This window comes from Raphanus sativus, chromosome 1 (genome assembly GCF_000801105.2).
Source record: "Raphanus sativus cultivar WK10039 chromosome 1, ASM80110v3, whole genome shotgun sequence".
Lineage (NCBI taxonomy): Eukaryota > Viridiplantae > Streptophyta > Magnoliopsida > Brassicales > Brassicaceae > Raphanus > Raphanus sativus.
This window is the reverse complement of record NC_079511.1, coordinates 1233282-1259049: the sequence shown is the minus strand read 5'-3', so window position 1 is coordinate 1259049 and position 25768 is coordinate 1233282. Positions and strand designations below refer to the sequence as shown.

General features: G+C 30.7%; 3 protein-coding genes across 4 annotated transcripts; 2 read left to right on the top strand and 1 right to left on the bottom strand.

Annotated features, from left to right (window-relative positions):
• Positions 1 to 7946: 7946 nt before the first annotated feature.
• On the top strand, positions 7947 to 9439 carry LOC108842358 (NAC domain-containing protein 5-like). Its single transcript, XM_057003134.1, has 4 exons — positions 7947 to 8171; positions 8265 to 8566; positions 8709 to 8870; positions 9125 to 9439. The coding sequence occupies exons 1-4, from the start codon at positions 8015 to 8017 to the stop codon at positions 9368 to 9370; spliced, it is 867 nt and encodes a 288-aa protein (XP_056859114.1). The 5' UTR covers positions 7947 to 8014; the 3' UTR covers positions 9371 to 9439.
• Positions 9440 to 18835: 9396 nt separating this feature from the next.
• On the top strand, positions 18836 to 20626 carry LOC108862555 (NAC domain-containing protein 5-like). 2 transcript variants are annotated; one of them, XM_057003112.1, is made up of 6 exons: positions 18836 to 19130; positions 19206 to 19447; positions 19537 to 19674; positions 19737 to 20000; positions 20074 to 20193; positions 20294 to 20626. In XM_057003112.1, exons 1-6 carry the CDS (start codon positions 18977 to 18979, stop codon positions 20501 to 20503), a joined length of 1128 nt encoding a protein of 375 aa, XP_056859092.1. In that variant the 5' UTR covers positions 18836 to 18976; the 3' UTR covers positions 20504 to 20626. The 2 variants fall into 2 exon arrangements, with proteins under 2 accessions (XP_056859092.1, XP_018492222.1); XM_018636720.2 differs by having other exon boundaries at positions 20074 to 20196.
• Positions 20627 to 20661: 35 nt separating this feature from the next.
• LOC108836676 (NAC domain-containing protein 69) lies at positions 20662 to 24433 on the bottom strand. The gene is made up of 5 exons (XM_056985824.1): positions 24292 to 24433; positions 23905 to 24194; positions 23179 to 23251; positions 22344 to 22429; positions 20662 to 20715 (listed from the first exon to the last, which is right to left on the bottom strand). Exons 1-5 carry the CDS (start codon positions 24431 to 24433, stop codon positions 20662 to 20664), a joined length of 645 nt encoding a protein of 214 aa, XP_056841804.1.
• Between the last annotated feature and the right edge of the window lie 1335 nt (positions 24434 to 25768).

Below are 25768 nucleotides of genomic sequence, written 5' to 3'. Positions count from 1 at the left end.
TTATAAATATTTATATCTGTGCATGAGCACGGGAAAATCACATAGTTTATGATTAAAGAAATTGTTAGATGTAAAAAGCTTGTATCATTTCACTTTAAATGCTTCGTTATAGAACAAAAAGTCATGGTCCACCTCTCTTTTTGACTCTTCGACATCAATGTGAGTCATATATAATTCCTCATCGCTTTAAAGATTTTTACGTAATAATATACTTTGTCAATGTCATAGAAGTCTCTTTTAGTGTCCATCATATACATGCAAAGATGCAACATGTAGTCATCATGTTTCAGATCCCTTAAAAAATTATTACCAACTTTTACTCCTTTCCATTTGAGGCTTAATGGAAGGAGCTGTAATAACTCTCTTAAAGAGATGTAATAGTTCTCTTATTTTCTTTCTTTCCAGAAGTCATATATGCCTGACTTTTTGATTATAAGAGCACCCGCAAAGATGTTACCCATTGGAGTTCTTAGAAAAAAAAAATTCTTTTATTTTTTAATTATTATTATTTTTCTTTTTCAGATTAAAATAGAAAATAAAAATACCAATCAATCGCGGATCGTCACGTCTTGTGGAGATCAAATAGTGCAAGGATTCATTAAGAACGAATTCTTATTTATAAATTTTAAGGATTGAATCCTTAATTTTTGGTAGAATCCACTAATTATTTAATTATTTTTTTTCCAAAGAACTTTCTCTTAATGACTTCCATTGCAGGTGTTCTAGTAGTAGAAACTAAGCAATAAATATTATCTCTATTCTAAGATTCCGAATAGAAAAAACGGATCAAGCGAATTAAATAGATCGAATGGAACAAAAATAGATACAACAGATCTAGCGACGAAAATGTAAAGCAAGCGTATCAATCGGTTATGTGAATAGTAAAAATGGAAAAAGCGATCTAAAATATTATACAACATCAAAATAATTTATATAAAATGTTATATTATTATTTATTTTTAATATTACAATATTTTTAATAATTTATAAATGTATAAATATAAATTTAATATAAATATTATAATTTACAATAATTATAAGGATTATTATAATTTTGTTAAATTAAAATTTATTTATATCTACTCATCTTATTTAGTATCTTATGTTATTTATCTTTCTTATTTAAATTTAATAATAATTTATAAATATTTTAAAAGTTTATTTTTGTAATTAAATTATATTTTGGATTTATTAAATATTAATTATAATTAAATAAAATATATTTTTATATCAAATTTGAAAAGAAATGAAATTTCATTAGATAATTTTTATATGTTGATGTTTAAATTTATAATTTTATTATTTTTAATGTAGCACGAAAGAGAATTTATAGTCTAGTAGTATTACTGTTCATGGTAGATCATAAAATTTGTTCATCAATTTGAATCACTAGCAGTTGATAAATTTTTTTTAATATTTCTTTTTGAGATAAACGACATTCTAATAACTAATTGAAGAATGGAAAATGTATAGTGGTTCCTCTATGATAGCATGAGAACCACTATTTGTTCTGCCTTACATTCACAACCTACGTTTATACACAGGTGGGTCTATGGTTTTTTAATTCGTCACATCACATGCTTGCATATGATTAAATTATTTTGTGTCAAATTTATTGTGTATTAGTTTACAAAAAAAAAAAAATTTATTGTGTATTGGTCTAGAAAAGTAAAAACACATACACACAGTATTGATATCTAAATCCATATGAGATAGACTGGCTTCGAATAGGTTGAACAAACTCATAATTATAACGAGATCTTGGGACAAATCTTGTAACACGACACTAGATAACTGAACTGACCATGTAAGCAAGTAAGCAACGGAAAGTACATATACAACCCAAAAAAGAAGGAAAACAAAAGAAGTTATATATATGGGATCTAGCTGCCGGCCCCTAGACATCTCGAAATAAATAGGATATTTATACATGTAGCGTGCGATATGTTGATCAAAATGAAAAAAAAATGCAAGCCTTGGAACCTAAGCGTATCTACTAAGTTTATCTAAGACCATCTCCAATGTATTTCCTTATTTCTATCTTTAAAATAGAGGATCTTTAAAATAGAGATGTGTTTCTCTCCAATGTATTCCTCTATTTTTACCTCTAAAAAGAAATATTCTCAAAATATTCTATTTTTATTTTACAACAAGTATCTTTTATTTTAAAAGTTGAAAATCAATCCTATTCAATTTTACTTTATAAGATTTTCATACATTTTTAACTTTGTTTAAACAAAAGTTTCACTAAAAAGATTGTTAGGTAAATCAAAAGTGTCATTTTATGTTTATAAAAGCTGTATTTTATTATAAAAATAATTGTTTTTGATATAATTATAAAAATTAAAGGACTGTTTTGAAATAAAAAAAGTATGCCTCTATAATAGAGGAATGCTATTTTTTTCTCTATTTATAGAAGTGAAAATAGTATTCCTCTATTATAGAAATGGATATAGCAATGAGTTGGAGCACTTTTTACTCTATTATAGCATTTGGAGGTGAATATAGCAATGGATTGGAAATGCTCTAACACGATTTGATTTATTTAATTTGTTATAACACTATAATTGCCGCGCAAAAGACAGCTCTTTGGTATTTTTAAATTTATTTGGTAGTATGACGGGGCATCCACGTTAGCGTTCAAAACTAACGGAAGTAAAATGTCAATCTCTATAATATTATTTGAGAAGTCAGTTTCCTATGTGTCGCGCTCACGTTAACTCTAACGATGGTTGATTACACGGATACCCTTAATGAATTAAAATTATTATTGTTAAATATTTTTATTGATTTTTATTTAATTTACTTTTTTAAATTTTCCAAATAACTTATATAATGAAAAGGAAGCATTTATAAAATTTAAAAGAAACTTTAAAAACGAAAATATATGCCTATAAAATATCAGTTAAATATTTTTATTAATTCTTTATTTAGTTTCCTTTTTAAAATTTTCTAAATAAGATAATAATAAAAAGGAAACATTTATAAAGTTTAAAAGAAAATTTAAAACGAAAATATATGCATATATAATATGATTTCATTAAAAAGGAAAGTTCACAAATAGTAATATTCCATTTAAAAATAATATAAAATATACTTTTGAAGTAATAAAATACTTTATTTATATCTATATTTTCATAGATGAAAAATATATATTTGTATATAATTTGATTTCATAAAAGAAAATTTCACATAGATAATCTTGATATTAGTAAAACAAATATTATTTATTTTAAAACAAAATTTTAAACAATACAATTTCAAAATAATAAAAATATTTTTATAGATCTATCTATTTTCTTAGATGATTACATAAAATAATTAAGTAACATAAACAAATATATGTTTAATTGACTACAAATAGTTTATAATTAGTATTATTGAAATTTTATATTTATTTTAATTTATTTATTTGACTATAATATCTTTCAATTACAGGAAAAATATCTATAAATTATTTTTCTCAAATACATTAACAATTGTTTTACTGTTTATTTTTAAGAGATATTAGATAATGAAAAATAGATTTTAACAGTAAACATTTTTGATCAAATAATTACAAAATATTTTAAATTAAAATAACATGATATACTTTAACAAGGTAGGTATATTATATTTTATGATTATTAAAATTATATGTTTTTTAGTATTAAATAATTATTAATTTTTGCTCTTAAATTTTATATTTTATGTTTGCGGAACTTAACATAACCATAATCAAAATACGAAAGCAAATCTGAATTCAGATTTTAAGATTATTTAAAATAAGTTTCAGTTTACCATTCAATAAATCAAAGGCATAAAATTATTTAAATTTATAAAATATTTTAATTACTGTAGATATTGATATGTGTTCATGAGTTCCCAAAAATATATCAGTTACTTATGTATGTAACTTTCATCGATAAATATATTAAAGTACATGCACATTAAACGATAAATAAAAATAATTTGATATGATTTAACTATAGTAAAAATAATTATATTTCAGTTTAAATTTGAAATAATACATACAACTTAATAGATTCACAACATGAGCAACTCGACTAATCCAACTTATATCTAATATCATAGATTAAACTACAATAAGAATATATAATTTTATGGCGATAATTAATTTTAAAAATATAAATTATAGAATGATTCATAATATCATCGTTATATTAACAAATGAAAATAAAATATTAACCAACTGATGCAATTTAGCTTTTTGTAAAATTTATATATGTAGGTATGAGACTTCATAATATCATTGTTATATTAATTTATTGAATTTGGAATCCGACACTTTAGTTTATCTTTTATTTCATTCTAAGCATAATATATCTTAATTTATAAATAATCATCCTAAAATATATTTTCATATAATAAATAACCAACCAACCAAGCAACCTAAATGCAAATAATAAAATTAACCAAAATTTAATATATTTAGAATAAAAAATATTATAATTGAATTCAAAAAAAAAAATACAATCAGTATATCCAAATGATAACTAAATCGACTGTAAAATAACAAAACTGACAACCTATAACATATCTAAAATCAAATATCTAATTAAAGTAATATAATATTATTAATATAAACTATGCATACAATTATAAATTAATATAAAATTTAAAATAAATAGCAATTAATTATTATAGAATATTTACTTTATAAATATTTATATCCGTGCATGATCACGGAAAAATCACCTAGTTTGTTATAAATAACGTAACTCACTTCGTCTTTCTCTCCTTACACTTAGCTTGCAGATAGTAAGTGAGCAAGCTCGTAGAGCAGTGAGCCATGGCTACTACATTCTCACTTTCAGTAAACACTTCAAATTTGGTTTACCTTCAACACTCATTGTTATCAAGTAATCCTTAACTCAATCTGCACATGTTTTTTTATTCTATTAGTGCAATTTTATTCATTTCACCAATCAATGTTTATGTTTCTTTCTACACATTTTTTTGTAATTTAATTCACAGTATCCGCATCTGTATCTTAGAGAAAAGAAACAATAGTTAACGCAACTTGAGTGATATGATGAATGAATCGCATAACATTTTAATAGGTTTTCAAGTTCCAGAGATGCGCTTCTAGCAAATTTTATTAATTCATATCAGATTCTCAAGGTTTACCTTTCTGAAAAGTGATATAGTTACATACTAATATTAACATAATAAATACGTATACCTCTTAAAACGAGGAAATAAAATGTTATTAATATACTAAAATCAGTTATTGAGCAATTTTCTATGATTATTGAATGAAACATTGTTAAGCTAAGTGTTTTTGTTTTTTGACCTTTTGATTATTCTACTGCTTCTCTATTCATTATGATATATGTATACAATTCCATTTTAAAAATGTGAGGTAAAAAGGAAAAAAACGTGCTAATTTTTTTACTTAGTAAAACGCATTGTAATTTATATTAAGGTATATATAGTCATATGAAAATTATCCTCATTTTGAGTGACTCATCTCAAAATCTGCTGATGTGTGTGTGTGTATCTAGGCCTATGTGTATATATGCTTCATTTGTGTTCCTTTGTAGTTTAATACTTCACTTTGAATGCGTATGCCAATTTTTTTTTTCTATTCATTGAGATTTCTAGTTGATGGAATGGAAGCTTCTAAGTTTGAGAGTACTTTTTATCATGTTTTATCAAAATCTCTTAAGATTTGAAAATATTTCTTTCTCATACTATATAATTTGTATAAAATTTTTTTTTTATTAAATCATCAAAAACTACTTCAAGAATAAAGAATACAAAACCTTTATATAGGAATGACTACAATTAAATAAACACCAAGAATTAATAAATAACTTAAAAACTGGATAAAGCCTATCTAAAACAGTTATATCTTAATCTTAATAGTTAAGATAATTACATGAATAAATAAAATGTAAATAATCCATATTTATCTTCAAAATGCGATGCATCTATCACTAATTAATTCTAAAGTGTGGCATTAGAATTATTACTCCTATATGTATACATATCCAGAGAACATATAAAAATAGTGGTTAGAGACTTTCTATAATCGACGCGACTTCGATAAAGCTTCTTGTCTTGAATATAAAGACGTGGGGTACTTGTTATTAATATTACCACCGTATAATCATATATATAATGAGACACTTTCTTCTCTTTTTAAGGTGTCCACATCAGATTTTAATAAATGTTTGTGGAACCCATCTTTATATTTTTGTTTTAAAATAGTATGTATTCATATGAATATCACTAAATATCACTTAGTGCAGTGGTTTATGTATCATTAAAGAAGCTCACAACCCGGGTTCGAATAGAGAACATGTGCATTTTGCATTTTTTATGATTAGATTTAATGAAAGACAATTGTGATTTTTACAAGTCATCTTCTTCTTTAGACTTTTAGACTTTCTGCAATATTGACTCCGACATCTCATAAATTTTCAAGAGTTATACATCAGTTTCTGCGTTTTTGCCATTTTCATGAAAACTTCATGAATTTTTAAATATATTACTCGATTATAGGATGAAATGAGTGAAAATTAAGTTTTTAAGAATTTCGGTTTTTGGACTGAGTCATTTTAAATCGCCATCGTTGGTGTCCGAATTACGTTTTTCCGGTGATTTTACGGCACTCGGCAGTGAGTTTTCGAACGTGATTATGTAATGAATTAATGATTGTTGGGTCATTTTAAATTAACTTGCGGCCTATGGCACTCAGTTTCTACATAACCTTTAAAAGGTGAAGCTGATGCGTCAGACATACCCAAAAAGCTTCCTAATCGTCTATTCTTTTGCATTGTCTTTGAATATGGCATAGAGTTCTCCCACTTTGTCGCTCAACTCTCACATCCAATGATAAACCATTACACTCTAAACCGCTCTATTCAGTGTCACATATCATTGAAACTCCTTAAATTGATATAATTTCATAGTCCTACTGAAAACTTGATTAGTATAACTTTTCTATGTTCTTTGTTCTACTTTCTGAAGTTGTCCGCTGAGACCTGTACGCCATGGAGGGATTCATTAATTTCTCATACTTCAAATTTGAATTAGAACACACAGGTAGTTTCAAAGAGGAGGCGAACAAAATTGTTTACACAGCTGATAACTACAGGAAAAACCAATGAAAAAGAAACACAACTTTTTGGACGGAGCGAGAGAGTTCACATAGATCTGAGAGGAGCTCATGGAGATTTATTTTTTATTTCTGTTAAAAAATCTCGCCTTGACTATTTTTCTGGGTATGTATATATTATTGCGCTATGTTTAATAAAGGGTTTTACTATTGTGTGGGATTTCTAAATTGCGATAGATTATTATTTTCTTACATTTACACAGGTTGCGGATTTACTGGATAGCTAATGAGGATGTCAATTAGTCAGCGTATCAGATGTTGAATCTGAGTGGGTATATGGTCTATGTTTGACATATTCTTAAAAAAATGTTGTTAGATGTCGAATTTATGAACACAAATCGAAAATTCTTTTAGAGATTCACGACTCCGCGCTTGCGCGGAGCTATATCCCTAGTCTATATATATGTGTGTGTTTTACTTTGATAATGGACCCGTCGACGTTAACGTAACTTTAAACATGCCCAAGAAAAATGTATTTGCATTTTACGTGTTGATAGTAACTTCCTGCTTTTGTCAAATGCCGAGTGCAATAGGTTCCAATATATCGTCGAAATGTTAGATATTGCAACTTGCAAATTTTAATTTTAATTTTTTATTAAAAGCAAAAAGTCACAAGCGCACCACGTGTCAACCATTCCACGTATGTCCCACGAAAGAATTGACGTCACGTCCACCGTCATCATGGTTCATTAATAATTATTATCAATACTATCATTTTCGAATTGTATATAAATAATATAAACCCCTTCCGCCTTTCACACACAATTAATTTGCAGAAGAAGAGTGACCAACAATGGAGAAAGAAGCTCTCTGCTGCATATTTTGATTTTTTCCTCTTTTTTTCTTTTCGTCTGTTATTGATTCAGAGTCTTTCGTCAGCATCACAAAATGGTGGATCCGGTGGTGGGTTTCAGATTCCGTCCGACGGACGAGGAGATCGTCGGACATTACGTGAGGCCAAAGAACCTAGAGAGTAACACGAGTCATGTAGACGAAGTCATGAACACAGTCGATATATATAGCTTCGACCCTTGGGAGTTACCATGTAAGTGTCTTAACACTGTTGTACGAACATATGATCTGGCTAGTTTCTGATTTTTGAGTGATTTTCCCTCCTTTTTGTTCTTTCTTTCATCAGGCAAGTCGAGGATAAAATCGACAGAAGAGGTTTGGTACTTCTTCGGATGTAAGAAGAACCAACGACATATGCATAACAAACAGAGCAGGAGAACCAGGTCCGGTTTTTGGAGCAAAACCGGCGTTACAACGGAAATAACCCGAAAGAGAGGAGGAGGAGATCGCGAGAAGATTGGTGAGAAAAGGGTTTTTGTGTTTCGCTCTAATAGTAAGATTCTTGGCGGGCCGTCTAAGTCCAAATCCGATTGGGTTATGCACGAATATATGGCTACGTTCTCGTCTCCTGACTCTCCTCCTAATCAGGTATATATAAATTTATAGTAACATTTGGTTGCTCGTAGTATTAAATGATTTATTCTCTGCTGATTGGCTGCGATTATCATTTTATTTTATTTGTGTTCTCGGGTCGTTCTTTTTTAAAAAAAAAATTCAAAAAATTGTACAGACGGTGATGACGACATATACAGTGTGTAAAGTAATGTTTAAGGGTGACCCCAAAGATTTACCTTCTTCTTCTTCCTCTGCTGGTGAAATTGAGCATGATCTCTCTTTGATCCCTCATGTAAACAACAGTTCTGGAGAACAGAGTACGGAGACAGAGTTAGAGGTCAATCTCAGACTCACTTTAAATTCATTTCTTTACGTCCTTGTCTGTTTGTCTCTCTATTCCCTTTCTCAGTAATCAGTCTTCTGAATTACAGAACCCACTCCAGATTACAAGTACCATCTCTTTACTCCCTCACGTGAACAACAATTCCGGAGAACTGAGTACAGAGACAGAGGTGGTAAGTCACTTCACAACCCTCCTCCTTTTGTGCCTCTTCCCTTTTTTTCTCAGGAGTCTTCTCGTTTGAATTGCAGAATCCACGTCACTTTACTGGCTTTCTTGGTTTGGAGGAAGAAGCACAGTTCGAGGATGAAATGTGCAGGGTTATCAACAATCTGCCAACTGATGATTGGAACAGTTTGTTCAACAATGATGTGGGACAGGGGAATACTATGTTTATGCAGGAGGATCGTAACGATTACAGACCTAAAAAGTCACTGACCGGTAGCGATGGTGATAGTGATTCTGATTCCATAACAACAACTGTAAGCATCAATTAAGAGTGCCTTTTTCTTAACTTCGTAGTATGAGCTATGTTTATATCTTGTTTTGTAATTGGTTTTGTAATGTATGTCCTCATCTTATATATAAAGGTGAATTATTATCATAAAATGGTTATAACTCATAGAAGACAAATTGATTTCATTTCAATCGATGCAACTAACAGAATTGTCAAACCAGAGCAATCAAATCCTTGTCATATGGGCCAGCCTAATAAATCCCCACAACAAATATTTTAGATTGAAGATTATAATATCAAATCAAAAGTACTTAACGTTAGCATGTCAAGATTCTCTTTACGGTCTACATCAAGTCCGAACACCCACTAATGTTAAAGTTGCTAATTTTTGCTCTTTTACAGATTTGTTTGGTTCGTTTACAATATCATAGTAAATCAAATGCTTAAACAAAAATGATTTGAGTAAATACTTTAGTAAGCGGACTAAATATGAATTCATATCCATATAGAGTAGAAAAACATCTACAATAATATTTCTATAAATATGTATACAGGCGAAGAAATTGCTGATGCTTTCACGTGACCTAATCTCATCACATATTGGATTTGGTCGTTGCTGGTGTTCTGACACATTCCTGGCTGGCTCTGTTCCACCTTTATTATTTGACAGATTTGTTTGATAAAACCACAAATGGCAAAGACAGTGATTTCCTTAAAGTTGTCTACAGTTCGAGATTGGAAAAAAGTTTCCTACCTACACGGAGTTTACATTAATGTGGTGAAACCATCCAAAATATTAAAATGTGTCAATAACTACACGAAGTTTATGTTAATACATGCCATATGTACGAAGTAAATGATAATATGTTGGCAACATCACAACCGGGTTTAATTGATCTTAAACTAAGTTAATGGGGGCAATCTGTAATTTATGAAACTTAATAAATTTAATTGATTTTATTAATAAACTTAATAATTATTAAACTTAAGAAAATTACTAATTTATTAAACTTAATAAACTTAACAAACATAATAATTTTTTAACATAATAAAATTATTAAACTTAATAAAATTACAAATTTATTAAACTTAATAAACTTAATAAACATAATAATATTTTTAACTTAATAAAAGTACCATTTTTAAACTTAATAAATTTAATAAACTTGATTGATTTTATAAGTAAACTTAATAATTATTTAAAATTGATAAAATTATAATTTATTAAACTTCAGGAAATATTTTTAATAAATTTAATAAATCTATTAAACTTTTTTCCTTAAGTTCAATATATTATTAAACTTAAATTTAATTAACTTGATTGATTTTATTAATAAACTTAATAATTATTTAAACTTAATAAATTATAATTTATTAAACTTCAGGAAAAAGTTTAATAAATTGAATAAATTGAATAAATCTGTTAACAACTTTCCTTAAGTTTAATAAATTATAATTTTATTAAGTTTAAATAAACTTATTAAGTTTAATAAACTTAATAAGTTTAATAATTTTATTAAGTTAAAACTATTATGTTTATTAAGTTTAATAATTTGTAATTTTATTAAGTTTAATAATTTAATTAAGTTAAAAACTATTATTTTGTTAAGTTTATTAAGTTTAATAAATTAGTAATTTTATTAAGTTTAATAATTATTAAGTTTATTAATAAAATCAATTAAATTTATTTAAGTTTCATAAATTACGGATTGGCCTCATTAACTTAGCTTAAAATCAATTAAACCCGATTGTGATCTTTCCAATATATTATCATTTACTTCGTACATGGGATATGTATTAACATCAACTTCGTGTAGTTGTTGACACATTTTGATACTTTAGATGGTTTCCACCATATTAGTGTAAATTTCGTGTAGTCAGGAAACTTTTTTCTTCGAGATTTCAGTTGTGTTTCATCCCTACACGTGTCTATTTTCTTCCATTAAGGAGACCACCAGATTTATAATAACTGTCTAAAAACGTTATGCTTGTGCCATTTCCAATCCAACACTAGAATTTTATTTTATCTTAGACACAAAACCTTTTGTGATTAACCTTAAAATTATATGATTTTAAGTGTATATAAATCGTTTTATACCAAAATTAGAATATTATTATTCACCATACTCAACATCATTCACTTCCTTTATTAATAAAATATTAAACCAAATAAATAAATAAATATATATAAATTATATATTATTTAGAAATAATTTGTTTTTATGTAATATATTTTTATAATCATTATAATTATATTTAAAATATTTATAAAAATAAAATTTAATAATATAATAATCTAAAATTGGGTTTTAGTGTGTTGGTATTATGGTTGGAGAAGAATATATTTTAATGTTCATAGTATATCTTGACACTAAAATAGTATTATTATGTATTAGATAATAGCTTGAAGTTTTTTTCTTAGCTTTCAAACAACAACGTGTTACGTCAGTTTATATATGCTTTATATCTCTGTGTTGACATTTTATTCATTTTAAAGATCTGTCTTATGTTTCTTTAAAATTTTATTCATTTTAAAGATCTGCAGCTGATGCAAACATCAGTCCCACATCGTCACAAAAGGGCCAACGTTTCACCTATAACATAATGAACGGTCACGATTTTAATCTCTTTGATTGCTTACTTCTTTTTCTTTACTTACTTCTGTATAGTATGTACTTTAATTTCGAAACTAGATTTTGACCCGCGCTTTTAAAGCGCGGGATATTTTACGATGAAAAATTTCACTAATAATTTAATAAATATTTTGGTTATTTTTAAAGAGTGTGTATTTAAAATATTTTTGCATTTAAATCATTATTTTTAAATTCAACCTGATTGTGATTATACCGGTTAATCCGGAGATCTGACAATTCAATTTATGTTTTTAAAATATTCATATTAAAAATCACTAAAACCCGAGACTAACCGATTGAACTGATGGATGACCGATATGTAATCTAATCAGATTTAAATTGTAATAATTTCATAAATTGTAATCTTATAATCGAAATTTTAAAGTTCACTGTTTTGCAATTTATGAAATTATGACGTTTTTACAAAATTTTAAAGAGAAAATGATAGATATAAAATAACTAAAATTAATTATTGTATTATTTGGAAACATTGATAGTAGTATAAAAATATATTGTTTGAAACATTGATAGTAGTATAAAGAAATAAGTATATTGTTTGGAAACATGGATAGTAGTATAAAGAAAGAAACATTAGTGACTTAAGTATGTTTAACTATAAAGTATAAATGTGTATTTAATTTAAAAACTTACAAAATAAATGTTAAGTCCAACAGAATCTTTCTGTTTTAATAAGATAGATTTAGTATTCCACGCACGTATAATGTTGATAGGTCCATCCATTATCTTTCTCGTATAAATTACATCCTTGACCTTTTACTATGTTTGTTTGGACGTAATATTCTAAAAACATTTCCAATTATGTTCTATTTCCTACGTTAAAATAGAATTTAGAATAAAAAAAATATTTCAGTTGCTCAAAAAAAAAGAATAAAAAATATTTTGTCGATATTCTATTTTCTACTCTATAATACAACAAAAATAAATTCTTCTATATATAGAATAATTTATTTATTTTTTGTTCATTATTTTATTTTCACTCTAAAGTATTGTACCTTTGTAACAACAATTTTGTTTTATTACTTTATTTTTGCTCTAAAGTATTGTAATTTTGTAATAACGACCAATTTTATTAAAAATTACTTTATTTGAAAAAATAAAAATAAACCATCGGAAATGGTGTAAAATTCTCAATTGTTTTTGTGTAAATGGTATAAATCGTATAAAAATAATCTATAATAATCCTTAGAACCTAAAAGTTGAGAATCTGTCCAATAGATTACTCTAAGCAAGGTAGAGTCCGAAATTATACTATTACTAACTTTGAAGTCATCGGATGTTTAAAACAATAAGGAATCATATGCCAACGGCCCAAAAGTTTCCGCCCAAAACCTATAATCCAACGAACCAACGGTCACTTTGCGATGAGAAGTGATTCGAGAAGACAAGATTGTAATCATTTTAAATATTGATACCAACTATCAATTGTAACACCCGCATTCTCCAAATTAAATAATAAAAATAATAATCATAAATAATCATAAAATCTCCGTAACTGAAATACTGAAATAATCACCAGAAATAATAAAATATAAGTCTGAGAATAAAACAAATGAAAACACCTAGAAACACCAGTTGTCCGATCAATCTCATACTCGTCGGTCTCACCTGTAAGGAGGGAAAAGAGGAGGGGTGAATAACAGGAAAGTCACTCAGTGAGGTATATGATGCTAAACCGCAAACCACTGACTCAGTACATAGCACTACGACTATGTAGGCATAGATCTAACATGAAACAAACACGGCACCTAACGGGTCACACATAACAATCAATGCGCTGATGGTACATAGCTACTCATTGCACCCCGCATTTTCCTCATACGGATATAGATATATAAATATTCATGTATACCAAAAGTATGCGTAGTATAGAAGTGCTTCCCTATACTCCCGTATTCTCCTCATACACAATGCTACGTAGTATAGAATTGCTTCCCTATACTCCCGCAGCTCATGCGTGGTACAGAAATACTTCCCTGTACACCCCGTAATCACAACACAAACAATTGCTACGTAGTACAGAAGTGCTTCCCTATACTCCCGCAGCTCATACGTGGTACAGAAGTACTTCCCTGTACACCCCGTAATCTCCACACAAATAGGCCGATACAGAAGTACTTCCATGTATCCGGCTAACCAATCCATATTATATATGTATACTTATATAACAGTTTTAACATCACTCAATTCATTCAACCGTTGAATCCTCTATTATCCTGTTCCGGTTTAACAATCAATATTAATAATAAATAAACAAGACTTTCAAACAGATTCGATTCACAGAGACGGAACATGTTTCGAAACTAGAATTTCCATAATAGTAATACTAAACTAGTTGAGATTTAAATGGAATAGCCCTCACCTTAACCACTGACCAAGATGAACAACAGAAGATGCGGTCAACTGCAATACGAGGATTAACGACTTAGGTCTAAAAGTTTCCAAAAATAGAAACTTTCTAAAAATAGAAACTTTCCTAAAATATAACTAGGGTTTCCAATAAAAGACTAAGTTTATGGTTTTTCGGATTTGAACAGATTTAATACCCGAAACCAAAATGATCATAACTTCTTAACCGTACCTCGGTTTGACGATCTAAAAGATGATTCGGAAAGCTGAGAACGAGACCTTTCCAATGGTATCTCGCTCGTTTTCTAGGTCAGTCTGGATAAACGGAAAAACGTTGATGAAGTTGACTGTTTGTGGATTCGTTCTGCAGAGATCAGTCCCAAATAAACAATCATAATATTACAACCAAAATTCCAAATGATGATCCGTTTTCTTCTATAGGTAGATTTGTGAGTCTATAAGTTACCACGAAAGTTTGGCATCAAAATTCCATGATTTGATAATCCATTCTCGAATTTCCTCAATACTGGTCTCAGATGTGTTATGCAGAACCACTCCTTGATAAAACATACATAACTTTTAGAATACAAATCCGATTGGAGATCCGCTTTCAGTGAAACGTAGAGAAAAGAGTTAGCTACTTACTCCAGGAAGATGAAGGTCAATTATGATCGTTGAACCCGCCAAGAGAGAAAAGAACGTGGAGATAGCCAGAGATGCTGGTGATGAAAAATGGCTACGTTGCTTCTCTTTTTATTTTAGGTTTTAAGAAGAAAGTAATACTTATAATTATATAAGTATACCCGGTTTACTAAACCATTGATGATTAATGATTTAAGCTGGTTTAATCCAAATAAATAATTAACCAGAATTTTAATTCTGGTTTATAAAAACGAGATTGTTACAATTAGTCTCAAATTCTCTTCGAAGTCACAATCAGCCTCTCGTCATGACCTACCAAATCCCCACAGGACATTATACAGTTTTCTATAAAGAAGGAAAGCAAAGTCTAGCATCAAATCAAATTACTTTATTTCAATAGTCTTTTTATTAAGTCCACATCATATATGTATGCATACACGTGCATGTTGTCGTGTTGATGTTCAAGTCCAAATTATCTCATTAGACCAGTGGTTACTTTTATTTTGCTTCCTCTCTTCTCTTTACAGTATCATATGTATACAAGAAAATACTCTAGCAGTCGAACTAAATCTTAATTTATTTTTAAAACTGTTTGTTTACTAAAGTATTTCTCAACCGACGAAAAAAATAAGTGATATTGGTTTCTCTAGACTTAATGTCGTGTGTATATGTGATGCATACCTTTTCCGTATCTTCTACGCATAATATGCACATTTATAATTAAATAAATGGTTAGATGTAAAAAGGGTTTGTCATAATATGCCCATTTATAATTAAACAATTGTAATATCTTAGATATTATACCTAGCTTTGTCGTATAACAAAAAGTCATGGTCCACCTCTTTTTGACTCGTCTTCATCAATGCCGACACGATACCTAATAACCCCTTAAATTGACCTTGATCTCTTGAAGGTTTTTTATATATATATGGTGATAGATAAAAACATACTTTGTCAATGTCAAAGTCTCTTTTAGCGTACATCATATGTACGCAAATATGCAGAATGCAAATCTGATGTTAAGGTTTTAAGAAAAACTATTTCTAGCATTTACTATCTCGATATGGAAGGAGCTAGGTGTGTGTATATTGCTTTCTGGATAGTAGTACTTGAAACTGGTGTTAGAAATGTTAACTCTCAGTCTATGTTTAGACATATATAGGTGCGTGTGTATTGCTTTTTACTTATGCACATGATTAATATTATTGTATTAGATTAGAGAAGTATACAAAGTTTACTATTGGTATCAAAATCCATATGTGATAGACTGACATCAACAATTTTATTAGATATACTAGATCATAACCCGCTCGACCGAGCGGGAACAATTTTTTTTTTATCTTTGTTTGTACTAAATGTTACACATGATTGTAATGTGTATTAATATAAAATTTTGATAAATAACAATGTGTACTATTGTGTTTAAATAAGCAATGTGTTTAATTACTAAATTTGATTTTTAAATTTTATGATAACTTAAAGTTGATTTTGTATATATTATTTAAAATATATAGTGCTATATATTTTGTATTTTCAACATTAACTTACATTGGGATATTATTTATATGAAAATATGTGTAACATAATATATTTATATATTATATAAACATATCTACGATTTTCGCAAAGGCCATGTGCATCCGCACGGGTTTTATTTTTAAAATGTATTCTATATTGTTTAGTTTTATGTAGTATCGAGTTTGTATAATTCAATTTTGTGTTTAAAGAATAATATCAAAAATTGTCTTTTGTATGCAAAAGTAACATTTTGCAAGCGCGAGTTATGTCTTTTTATTGTAACACAAAATTTGATATATAACTTATGTATTTTTGTACATTATGAAGTTTATCTTTTTTAAATAATTATTACATAATTTCAAAGTGAATTTTATCTGAGGTCTAATATATTTGTGCGTAACGGTTCAAAACATTTTCGATATATATTATATTTCAGTTTGGTTTATTTTTAGTATTATTGTATAAGTATAATACTATACAATATTACTATATTCTATACAATATATAAAGCTATGTGTTATTTGTTTTAGAAAGTAGATTAGGCCAAACATAGTTAATGAATAGTCATATATTTATATATGTGTATATGATTTATCTACTTAATGTTATTCATACTAATAAAATCAATATGACCAATGAAAATATACTGATCAATTTAAAATGAATTGTATAAGGTAATTCTAGTACGATTAATATTTTTAGTATTTTTAGTATCTATCTTATTTAAATTATCATGTAATAAATGTAAAAACCATATATGGAATATGGACAAACAAGAGAATTGTATTTAAAGAAACACATCAATGGAAAGTTAGACTATATTAAGTATTATATATAAGGATGAAACATTTAGTTTAAATATATGAGGTCCACTTTTAAAATCTACATAGAAGAAATTGTAATGTTCTTCATTTAATAAGATAAGTATATAATGAAATCTTAAGAAAATCCGAATTCACGTAGGTAGGCAACCCAAATTCCAATACAACAAAAAAGGAAACTACAGTAACAATTATTTATGGGAGACAGCTGCCGATACCTCCTTGCAAATGTCGTCACACGCTGACGAGTTGATGATGCAAAATAATATATTTCCAGTTGGAATAAAACAAATATATAAATTTACCGTGAGTTTATATCTTATGAAAAAAGAGAAAAATTGCAAGCCTTAGAACCTAAGCGTATCTTATCTAACTACATTTTTAGTCTAATCAAAGAAGAGAGAAGGCAGAGCAATCTAAAGTTAGAGAGAGAAACCACCATGCACAGCGACTCCGGCCGGCGGAGTGGACTTTTCCAGCCACCGCCGGTCCGACTTTAAGTTTTCCGTTTTTTTTTTTTCTCGGCGTTTAGGTAGTTGCATGTTTTGTTTTTCAGTTCCGGTATCGCATCATAGTTTGGTGGATGACCGGCTTTGACTCTGGGGCCGTGCCGTATCCGTTGGTGGTGGTCGCCGGCTTTGTTCCCGGGAGTGAAGGCTTCCCAAGTTTCGCATCTCCGGTGGTTTTTGTTTCTCCCAAGGTGGTAATCACGGGACCTATGGCTGCTAAATCTCCGGCGGTTTGGAAAAGTTATCGAAGTCGTCGATTCAAAGATCAGCGGGTGGAGTTTGTTTTAGCAGAAGAATGGTTCGTGATGTGGTGATTACCGGATGAGATCTCGTTCGACGATTGAAGCTCTCCGGTGAAGGGTTCGGTGATACGGTGGGTGCGGTGATTTGTTGACGGCGTGCTCCGGCGAAATATCAGTCGTTTCGTTTTTCTCCGGCGAAAATCTCGACTCAAGATGACGATGTGGTAAATGACTGACTCGTGGCTCGTGCGAACGGTGGGTTTGGCGCGTGGACGGTCAGGAGAAGAAACCAAGACGCGTGGCAGTAAGGCGACGCGTGGTTTAATGTTTGGGCTTTAGGCCCGTTTTAGATTGCCCTTCATATCGGGCTTGGGTTTGGTTGTAATCGGACCGGAATGGCCTTTTGTTTGGGTTGGGCTGGGCTCTTTAGTGGGCCTCGTCCTTTTATAAAGATACTATAGACGGAAAAAAAAAGCGTATCTTATCTTTTACACGATTTAATTTTTCTTTTCTTTCTATAGTTATAGAATCGTCGCAAAATGCAGCGGCACTTAGATATATATTTTTGGTTTTCGTCGTTTAGCCAGTTTTTGATGATGCAAGCTCCCAGGTGGACTGATCTGAGCTGTAATCTGGAATGGATGTAATATTTAACGAATGGAAATTAGCTTTTATTAAAGAAAAGAATAACGGACATCCACGTACGTCACCGTTAAACATTAACGTTTGAAAAAAAATATTGTATAAAAGCAAGCAACTCTTCTTCCTTCCATTTTAACTTACAGAACGGCAACAATGGAGAAAGCTCTCTTCTGATCATTTTTTGTGAACTTTATATTCATCCGTTAAAGATCTTTCGTCAAGCCCTTTCTCAAAAAAAAAAAAAAAAAAAATCTTTCGTCTCCTTGACAAAAATGGAAAATCGGGTGGGGTTCAGATTCATTCCGACAGACGAGGAGATCGTGGACTATTACCTCAGGCTAAAAAATCTTGGTGGTGACACGAGCCATGTAGACAAAGCCATTAGCACGGTAGATATCTGTAGCTTCGAACCTTGGGAGTTACCTAGTAAGTCTCACGCACGTGCTTTGTTAAATCGAATCGGAACCTTAGAGACTAATTGTTATTTTTATTCTTTGCCAGGCAAGTCGAGGAGGGAGTCGAGAGACCAGATGTGGTATTACTTCGGTCGGAAGGAGAACAGAGGAGAGAGACAGAGCAGGAAAACCAAGTCTGGTTTTTGGAAGAAAACCGGAGTTACAACGAATATCATGCGAAAGAGAGGAGATCGCGAGAAGATTGGTGAGAAAAGGGTCTTTGTGTTTCAATTGAAATCAGAATGGGTTATGCATGAATATGTCTCTACGTTCTTGCCTCCTACTCAAGTATGCTTTAACTTTTTCAAATCCAGATTTGGCTTTGTGTTGCTATTGGTGTGATTGTTTTTTTTTGGGTCGTGTTTGATTTTGTGCAGACCACCTATACAGTGTGTAAAGTAATATTTAAGGGTGACCCCAAAGATTTACCTTCTTCTGCTCCTGGTGGTGGTGGTGGTGAAGTTGAGCATAATCACTCTCAGTTCACACATATGAACAACTCTGGTGGATCTGAGGTGGGTCTCTGTCTTTTCTCTTTACTTGTTTTAGTCAACGACTTCATTTGTATTTTTTTCAGGGGTTACAGAATCCACGTCACTTTACTGGCTTGCTTGATGGGGAGAAGGAAACTCAGATCGATGATGCATTACGCAGGGCTTTCGACAATGTTTCACCTCATGATTTGAACTCTTTGCTTAATAATGAAAATAGTGATGAGGAGGAGCATCGGAATCTTTTGTTTATGCAAGAGGATCGCAACGATTACAGACCTAAAATGTCACTCACCGGTTTCATTAGCGATGATGATAGTGATTCTGATTTGATATCTGCGACAACAACAGTAAGCTTAAATTTAGTAATCCTCTGTTTTCAGTTTCCACCTCACAACGCTAACGTTTTGTTCACTATGATAGTGTTCCATCCAAACCTCGAGCCCTTGTGATAGTTTTGGTAGCTCAAATCGTCGCATAGACCAAATCACAGACCTACAAAACGCTCCCAACTCAACAACCAAGCTAATGTCACCAACTCAGGTGGTGAGCCTTATTTCTCTCTCTTTCTTTGAGATCTGACAGTCCCTTAATCATGCTACTACTCACAACATTTTTGGTTTATAATTTGATATGATTCAAGGTGAGCAAAACTCAAGAAACCAGTCTTGATACATCCGAAAAAAAGAAGAATCTTTATGAAGATGTACAAGGGACTGAGATGGGAGAGTCTGAAATGGATCACTATATCATCAACAACAAAAGAGCCGGTTTTTATTACAGGAAAATTCAAAGCTGCATCAAGAAAACTCTGCTATGTTCTTCTATCCCCCCCAAGAACAGGATAATTTAGTTAATAATTGAGATCAATAAGTACTTTTAGTATTTTCCAAATTTGCAAAAGTTCTATGTCAGTCTTATCTTGTTTTGTGACTTTTTGGTATTGTGTGTCCTAATGTATATAAATAAAGGCGAATTTGTGATAACAAGTGGCATGAAAAGACAAAGTTGTCAAATTCTCTGGGACGTAGCATCAGCCTGTACCCAAACGATCCTACCTAACCCCTACAAGATACATCAGATTCAACAATGTAAATAAAGATTTATGTCGAGTCAAAAAACACTATAAGTATACCACGTCCATGTTGTCATGTTGATGTTCTAGTCCAAACCCCACTAGAGTAACGCTAACTTTTATTTTTATTCATCTTTGTCCTAAGTATTAACAAGTGTCATTTGTAACCAAATACTTGATTTCCTTACCAAAATACTTTAGCTATTAACACGAATCTCACCAGACTCAACAGTATCTTTTTCATTATCTTATTAAATAATTTAGTCAGATAAATAAGCTTGTCGATAAGAAAATCTAATTCACCATACTATATCGGCTTTATATAATTTAATCAAACATTGAAGTTGTGTATAAGGATATCAATTTCACTAATGTCTACATTAAATGTATGTAAGCGTGCACTTTTTTAAGTGTTGTGGAAAATTGAATACAGGAATATGCTCTTTTCGTATGTATCCAACATTATTTGCGCTAATAAATAATTGAATTTGTGACTAGAGAATTTTGTTAGATGAAAAAGGTTGTATCATTTCGCTTTTAGTACTCGCTTTTACAGTATATGACAAACAAATGGTCCACTACTCCTTGTGACCATCATCAATTTCTAGCTAGTCCTACCTAAACCTTTAATTCTTGTTCCAATTTTGTCTTTCTTATATCTATGATTTCTACGAAATTTCTTGTTTTTTGTCAAAGAAATTTCTTATTTTTTATGTATCCATGTTTTTATTTTGACATAATTAATGGACTATTAAGGTTAAACGGATCATTCATCATTTTCTAAATAGGTCAGCATATGAGAAGACAAGCTCAAGAATGAAGATACTTTCATACTCTTTTGGTAGTAGTTACTACTACTGTCAGTCTGTCACATGATAATTGCAGTATTTATATGGAAAATAAATGTCACTCTGTGTCATATCAAAATCTAAAATGTCACTGGACAGGCCTTCAACTGGAAAATCCTATTTGCGCTCTTTTTTTATTGAAAGTAACGTAGTCTTCTTTTCTTTCAAGCATTTCAACATCACAAGGTAAAAGAGACTTTGGGGCAAGTTATTTTCTTATTCCTCTAGTTTGGCAGGAGAGATTTTATTTAAAGAATTTAGGAACAGTGCAAATCTACCTCAAATTCTAGTTTGCAACCTATCACTTTTATTTATTATAATATATTTGTGGGAGATCGTGAAATTAAACTCCTCCGGTATCAATAAGGCCAAAAGGAAAGGTACAATACAAAAAGAGAACTAAAGTAGAAAAGATCCAAAGATTCCGAATGATGGCCGCTTTTTGGTTTCAAGTCCTCGAAGCAGTTGAAACTGAACCTTTCTTGAGAAGTAAGAGCGGCGCGTGTGGTCTGATACTTCCACGTGTTCCAATCAGTTAACATATTTAGATTTGGTCGGTGTTGGGAGGTGGAAATGTTACGGGGCCCACCACTGTCACTGCCTTGCTGTTCCAATATTCCCCTATTTCCAAATGCTGCGGAAAATATATAAATTAATCTTTTTGTAACATGATTAATTATTTTCATTATTTTACCCTATAGTATTTTATTTTATTTTTCTATACCAATAAAATAAGAAAGCAATTTTTTCCTCAAAGTTGTGTCACTCACTTTCGAGTTTCCCACGGTGTCTTGTCCGTACACGTGTCCATTTTCTCCGCATGGGAAACCGCTGGATTCACCTTGTTCCCATGACTTTCAAATATACACACACAAAACAATCAATTGAATTAGTATAAAATTTTCTCGTAATATAAGTTTTTTTTTATAAAAAAGTTTTCAAATTAAAATAAAGAAACGTACAAATATGGTTTAACAACCATAAGTTTGAAAAAGTACGAAGACATGACTCATATTCAACCAAGCATTTGCTTCAGAAAATAAAATTATTACCCTAAGTTTGATAAATCGGATAAACTTATTATCGTGATATATAGTTATGAAAGACGAATATCTTTTTTGATAAATCGGATAACTTTTTGAAACAAAACCCACAATAATTATTAAACCTACTACAATGCAACTACGCAAGTTTTCACTCTCACTTATATTTTTATTTTTTTAGCAAAAAAAAAAGTTTTCACTCTCACTAGTTTAAACATATGGAGTGAACATATAATACATAATCTTGAGAAACTTCATGTCAGATATTTGCAAACTGCGAATATTCTAAAAACACAATGGACTCGTGTTCTCACTTTTCAAGTGCTCACAGCTTGATTGTCCCAAAAGAAACAAATCAATAAACCATAAAAATACCACGCGAGCTCGTGGGATCTTTTTTTTTGTAACTTGAGCTCGTGGGATCTTTGGTTGTAATATATTGAAGAATTCTCATTCAGCAAAATAATTTTCGTACGTACATGCGTTGTATCGGCGAAACTTCCCCAGTGATTATTGTCGAACTGATAGGAGTGGTCAAGCCACCTACAGCTGTCGATTTCTGGGATTAGCTCTTCTAAGTCATTACAATAGTCACCACCATAATCTTCGACAGGGTCCTTGTTGTGCGTCAACATCTAAAATTATTCATACAGTCATCTAAGCCAATTAAATCCATTCATATCAAACAAAAATCTTACTGAAAAAGTTATATGAATACTAATTCGAAGATGAAATAATCTGATTTGGTTGGTCCTATGTTTTTTTCTACCTAAACAATTGTTCTATCAAAGAAAAACATCTTGCTAAGATATTAATCTCATACTGAAACAGTACAAAAAACAATACAAAACAAAACAAAACATATACACCTAGTTTCTATATTTTTAAAGTTAACTGTGAACTAATTTAAATCGCTTTTACCTACTTAAAATACATATACCAACAACTTATATATATGAAAAAATTGTTTTCATGTTATATAAAGTACCTGGGGGTGATTAAGTATAGGATCTGCAATGATAGTGGGAGATAGATCTATCACCGCAGGGGAAGCATCTACGGCGACGCCACGCCGTGATCTTGTCTTTTTCTTGAGTTTGCAGAGAACAAATGCGTCCTTCACATAATTCATAGATAGTCACTAATTAACGCTTCAGTTCATAAATATATAGCTGGGGTCACAAATTTATATTTTGATCTAATTTATAAAGTTACTATTAACAGAATTTAAAGTGAAAAATGAGAAGGGTAGCAGTTTTAATATCGCTTTTGGTCCTTTAATTACTACCTTATTGGGGTGGCGGAGAAAGGAATGAAATTCATGGATGATCCAAGTGAACTTGTGTTGTTGGGTTGTGGTGGATAGTAGAGTAGATGATCTGCTGTTTTTGTTTTCTTGGAACACAAGAAACTTCTTTAAACCGATAAGGTTACCATCAGTGTCCTTAATCGTACAGCTATTCCCCGTTATCTTCCAGTGTCCTGTCTTTGATGCCCTCTTCCTCCGGTTGAGTTTTCCGAACTTCTCTACCGGCGATATAAAGTACCAAGTGTGACTCGATTCTATCTTCGCCAACCCTTTTCAAATAACACATAAACATGAATAAGTGATGTTAAATTCTTAATATGAAAATTTAGGGTTTATGATTTTAATTAGAGTTTAAACATAACCCACCGGGTAAATCTGCTGGTTCATGGTGGCATATGTTGACCTCGTTTATTTGTTTCCCCTGAGGATCATCATTTTCTGTAATCTTGTTATTCAAGTAGTAGTTAATGAGCTCATCTTCGGGTGGGTTAAATGTGTACCTATTCATCTCTATTAACCACGACACTTAGTCTGTTATGACACAGGTGAAAACGATGGGCTACAAATCGAATTTGTAGAAAGCCACAAAAGAAAATGAGATTCTGTTATTAGAGTTTTAATGATGCCTAAGAACTAAGGAAAAATAAGAGAGGAGTTCAACTGATGGAGCACGGCTTAACTTAAATAGGAGTGTTCGCCGGTAAAGATGTTTACTTATATTTAATTTGTTAAGGACCTAAATGTCATAAGAAAAAATCCACAGACATGAACAAGGGCTAACTAAACACTGAATCAAAGAGGAAACGACAAAAAAGCATGCACATTGATGAGAAGGCATGGCACTATGCTATAATTTAGTTTAATTTTCGTCAAATAAACGTTATATAATAACACCAAATGTACGGCAACAAGACCTCGCCGACACAGAGTTCTTTGTTTTTATTAACTGACAAAGAAAGTGTGTTTTCTTTTACTAAAGAGTGTTTTCTTTTACTTTAAGAAATCAAAGTAATTTTTTATTAACTTAAGACAACGAAGAGCTACCCTTTTCTTAAGACAAAGATGTTATAAACCATAGTATGGTTTGTGTGGATTGCCTATAACCAAGACCAAGGAGGTTTACATCAAGATGAAGACCCATTCAACCTAAGCATCTATGAGCTTTGACCAAGTCTTGATATTGTTTTGAATGTAGTCAAAGTGTATTCATTGTGTAGATTCTCCATTGATGTAAAACCTTATGTGACAACCACTATATATAAGTGGCAAGAGCTAATGAGAAAGACACAACTTTCTCACAAATCACTCTCCACATTCTCTTTAGTTTATAACACGTTATCAACACGATAGTGCTCTCCACCTGAGCTCTCTTTTCCGGCCATCTTTTCCGGCCAGAAAATCTTACATTCAGGCGTAACTTTAAACCGCCGTATCTCTCAAACCCTGTGGAGCCAGATGACGATCCACCTATCAAACTGAAGCCCAAGACGAGAGGAATCCGTTGCCGAAGACGGCTTGTCGATCCGATATCTGACGCGTCGTCAATCGCATAAACTATCCGCGTCGCCGACTCATGGTTTTTTCCGGCCAGCTCCTCCACCTCTCTCTCAACCAGCTCATCTGTGGATTAGCTCTCTCTCATGGTGGTCCATTCAGATTCTTGTGGTGTAAAAGGGTAAACTAATCTATCCATAAAATCTAAGAACACCATTATATTTGAAAAGAAATCTAAGGATCTATATGAATCCATAATATTAATCTTGTTTCTATGATCCATTGATCCATAAGAAACTTGATTCTGAATTATGTTGAATCCATAAAAGTTATAATTCTCTAAAAGTTT

Coding starts and splice junctions, on each gene's coding strand:
- LOC108842358 (XM_057003134.1), top strand. CDS start 8,015: ATGGTGGATCCGGTGGTGGGTTTCAGATTCCGTCCGACGGACGAGGAG. Junction 8,172..8,264: donor CGACCCTTGGGAGTTACCAT/GTAAGTGTCTTA, acceptor TTCTTTCATCAG/GCAAGTCGAGGATAAAATCG. Junction 8,871..9,124: donor GTACGGAGACAGAGTTAGAG/GTCAATCTCAGA, acceptor TTTGAATTGCAG/AATCCACGTCACTTTACTGG.
- LOC108862555 (XM_018636720.2), top strand. CDS start 18,977: ATGGAAAATCGGGTGGGGTTCAGATTCATTCCGACAGACGAGGAGATC. Junction 19,131..19,205: donor CGAACCTTGGGAGTTACCTA/GTAAGTCTCACG, acceptor ATTCTTTGCCAG/GCAAGTCGAGGAGGGAGTCG. Junction 20,197..20,293: donor TAATGTCACCAACTCAGGTG/GTGAGCCTTATT, acceptor ATATGATTCAAG/GTGAGCAAAACTCAAGAAAC.
- LOC108836676 (XM_056985824.1), bottom strand. CDS start 24,433: ATGAATAGGTACACATTTAACCCACCCGAAGATGAGCTCATTAACTAC. Junction 24,195..24,291: donor TGAACCAGCAGATTTACCCG/GTGGGTTATGTT, acceptor TTATTTGAAAAG/GGTTGGCGAAGATAGAATCG. Junction 23,252..23,904: donor TTCTCCGCCACCCCAATAAG/GTAGTAATTAAA, acceptor GAATAATTTTAG/ATGTTGACGCACAACAAGGA.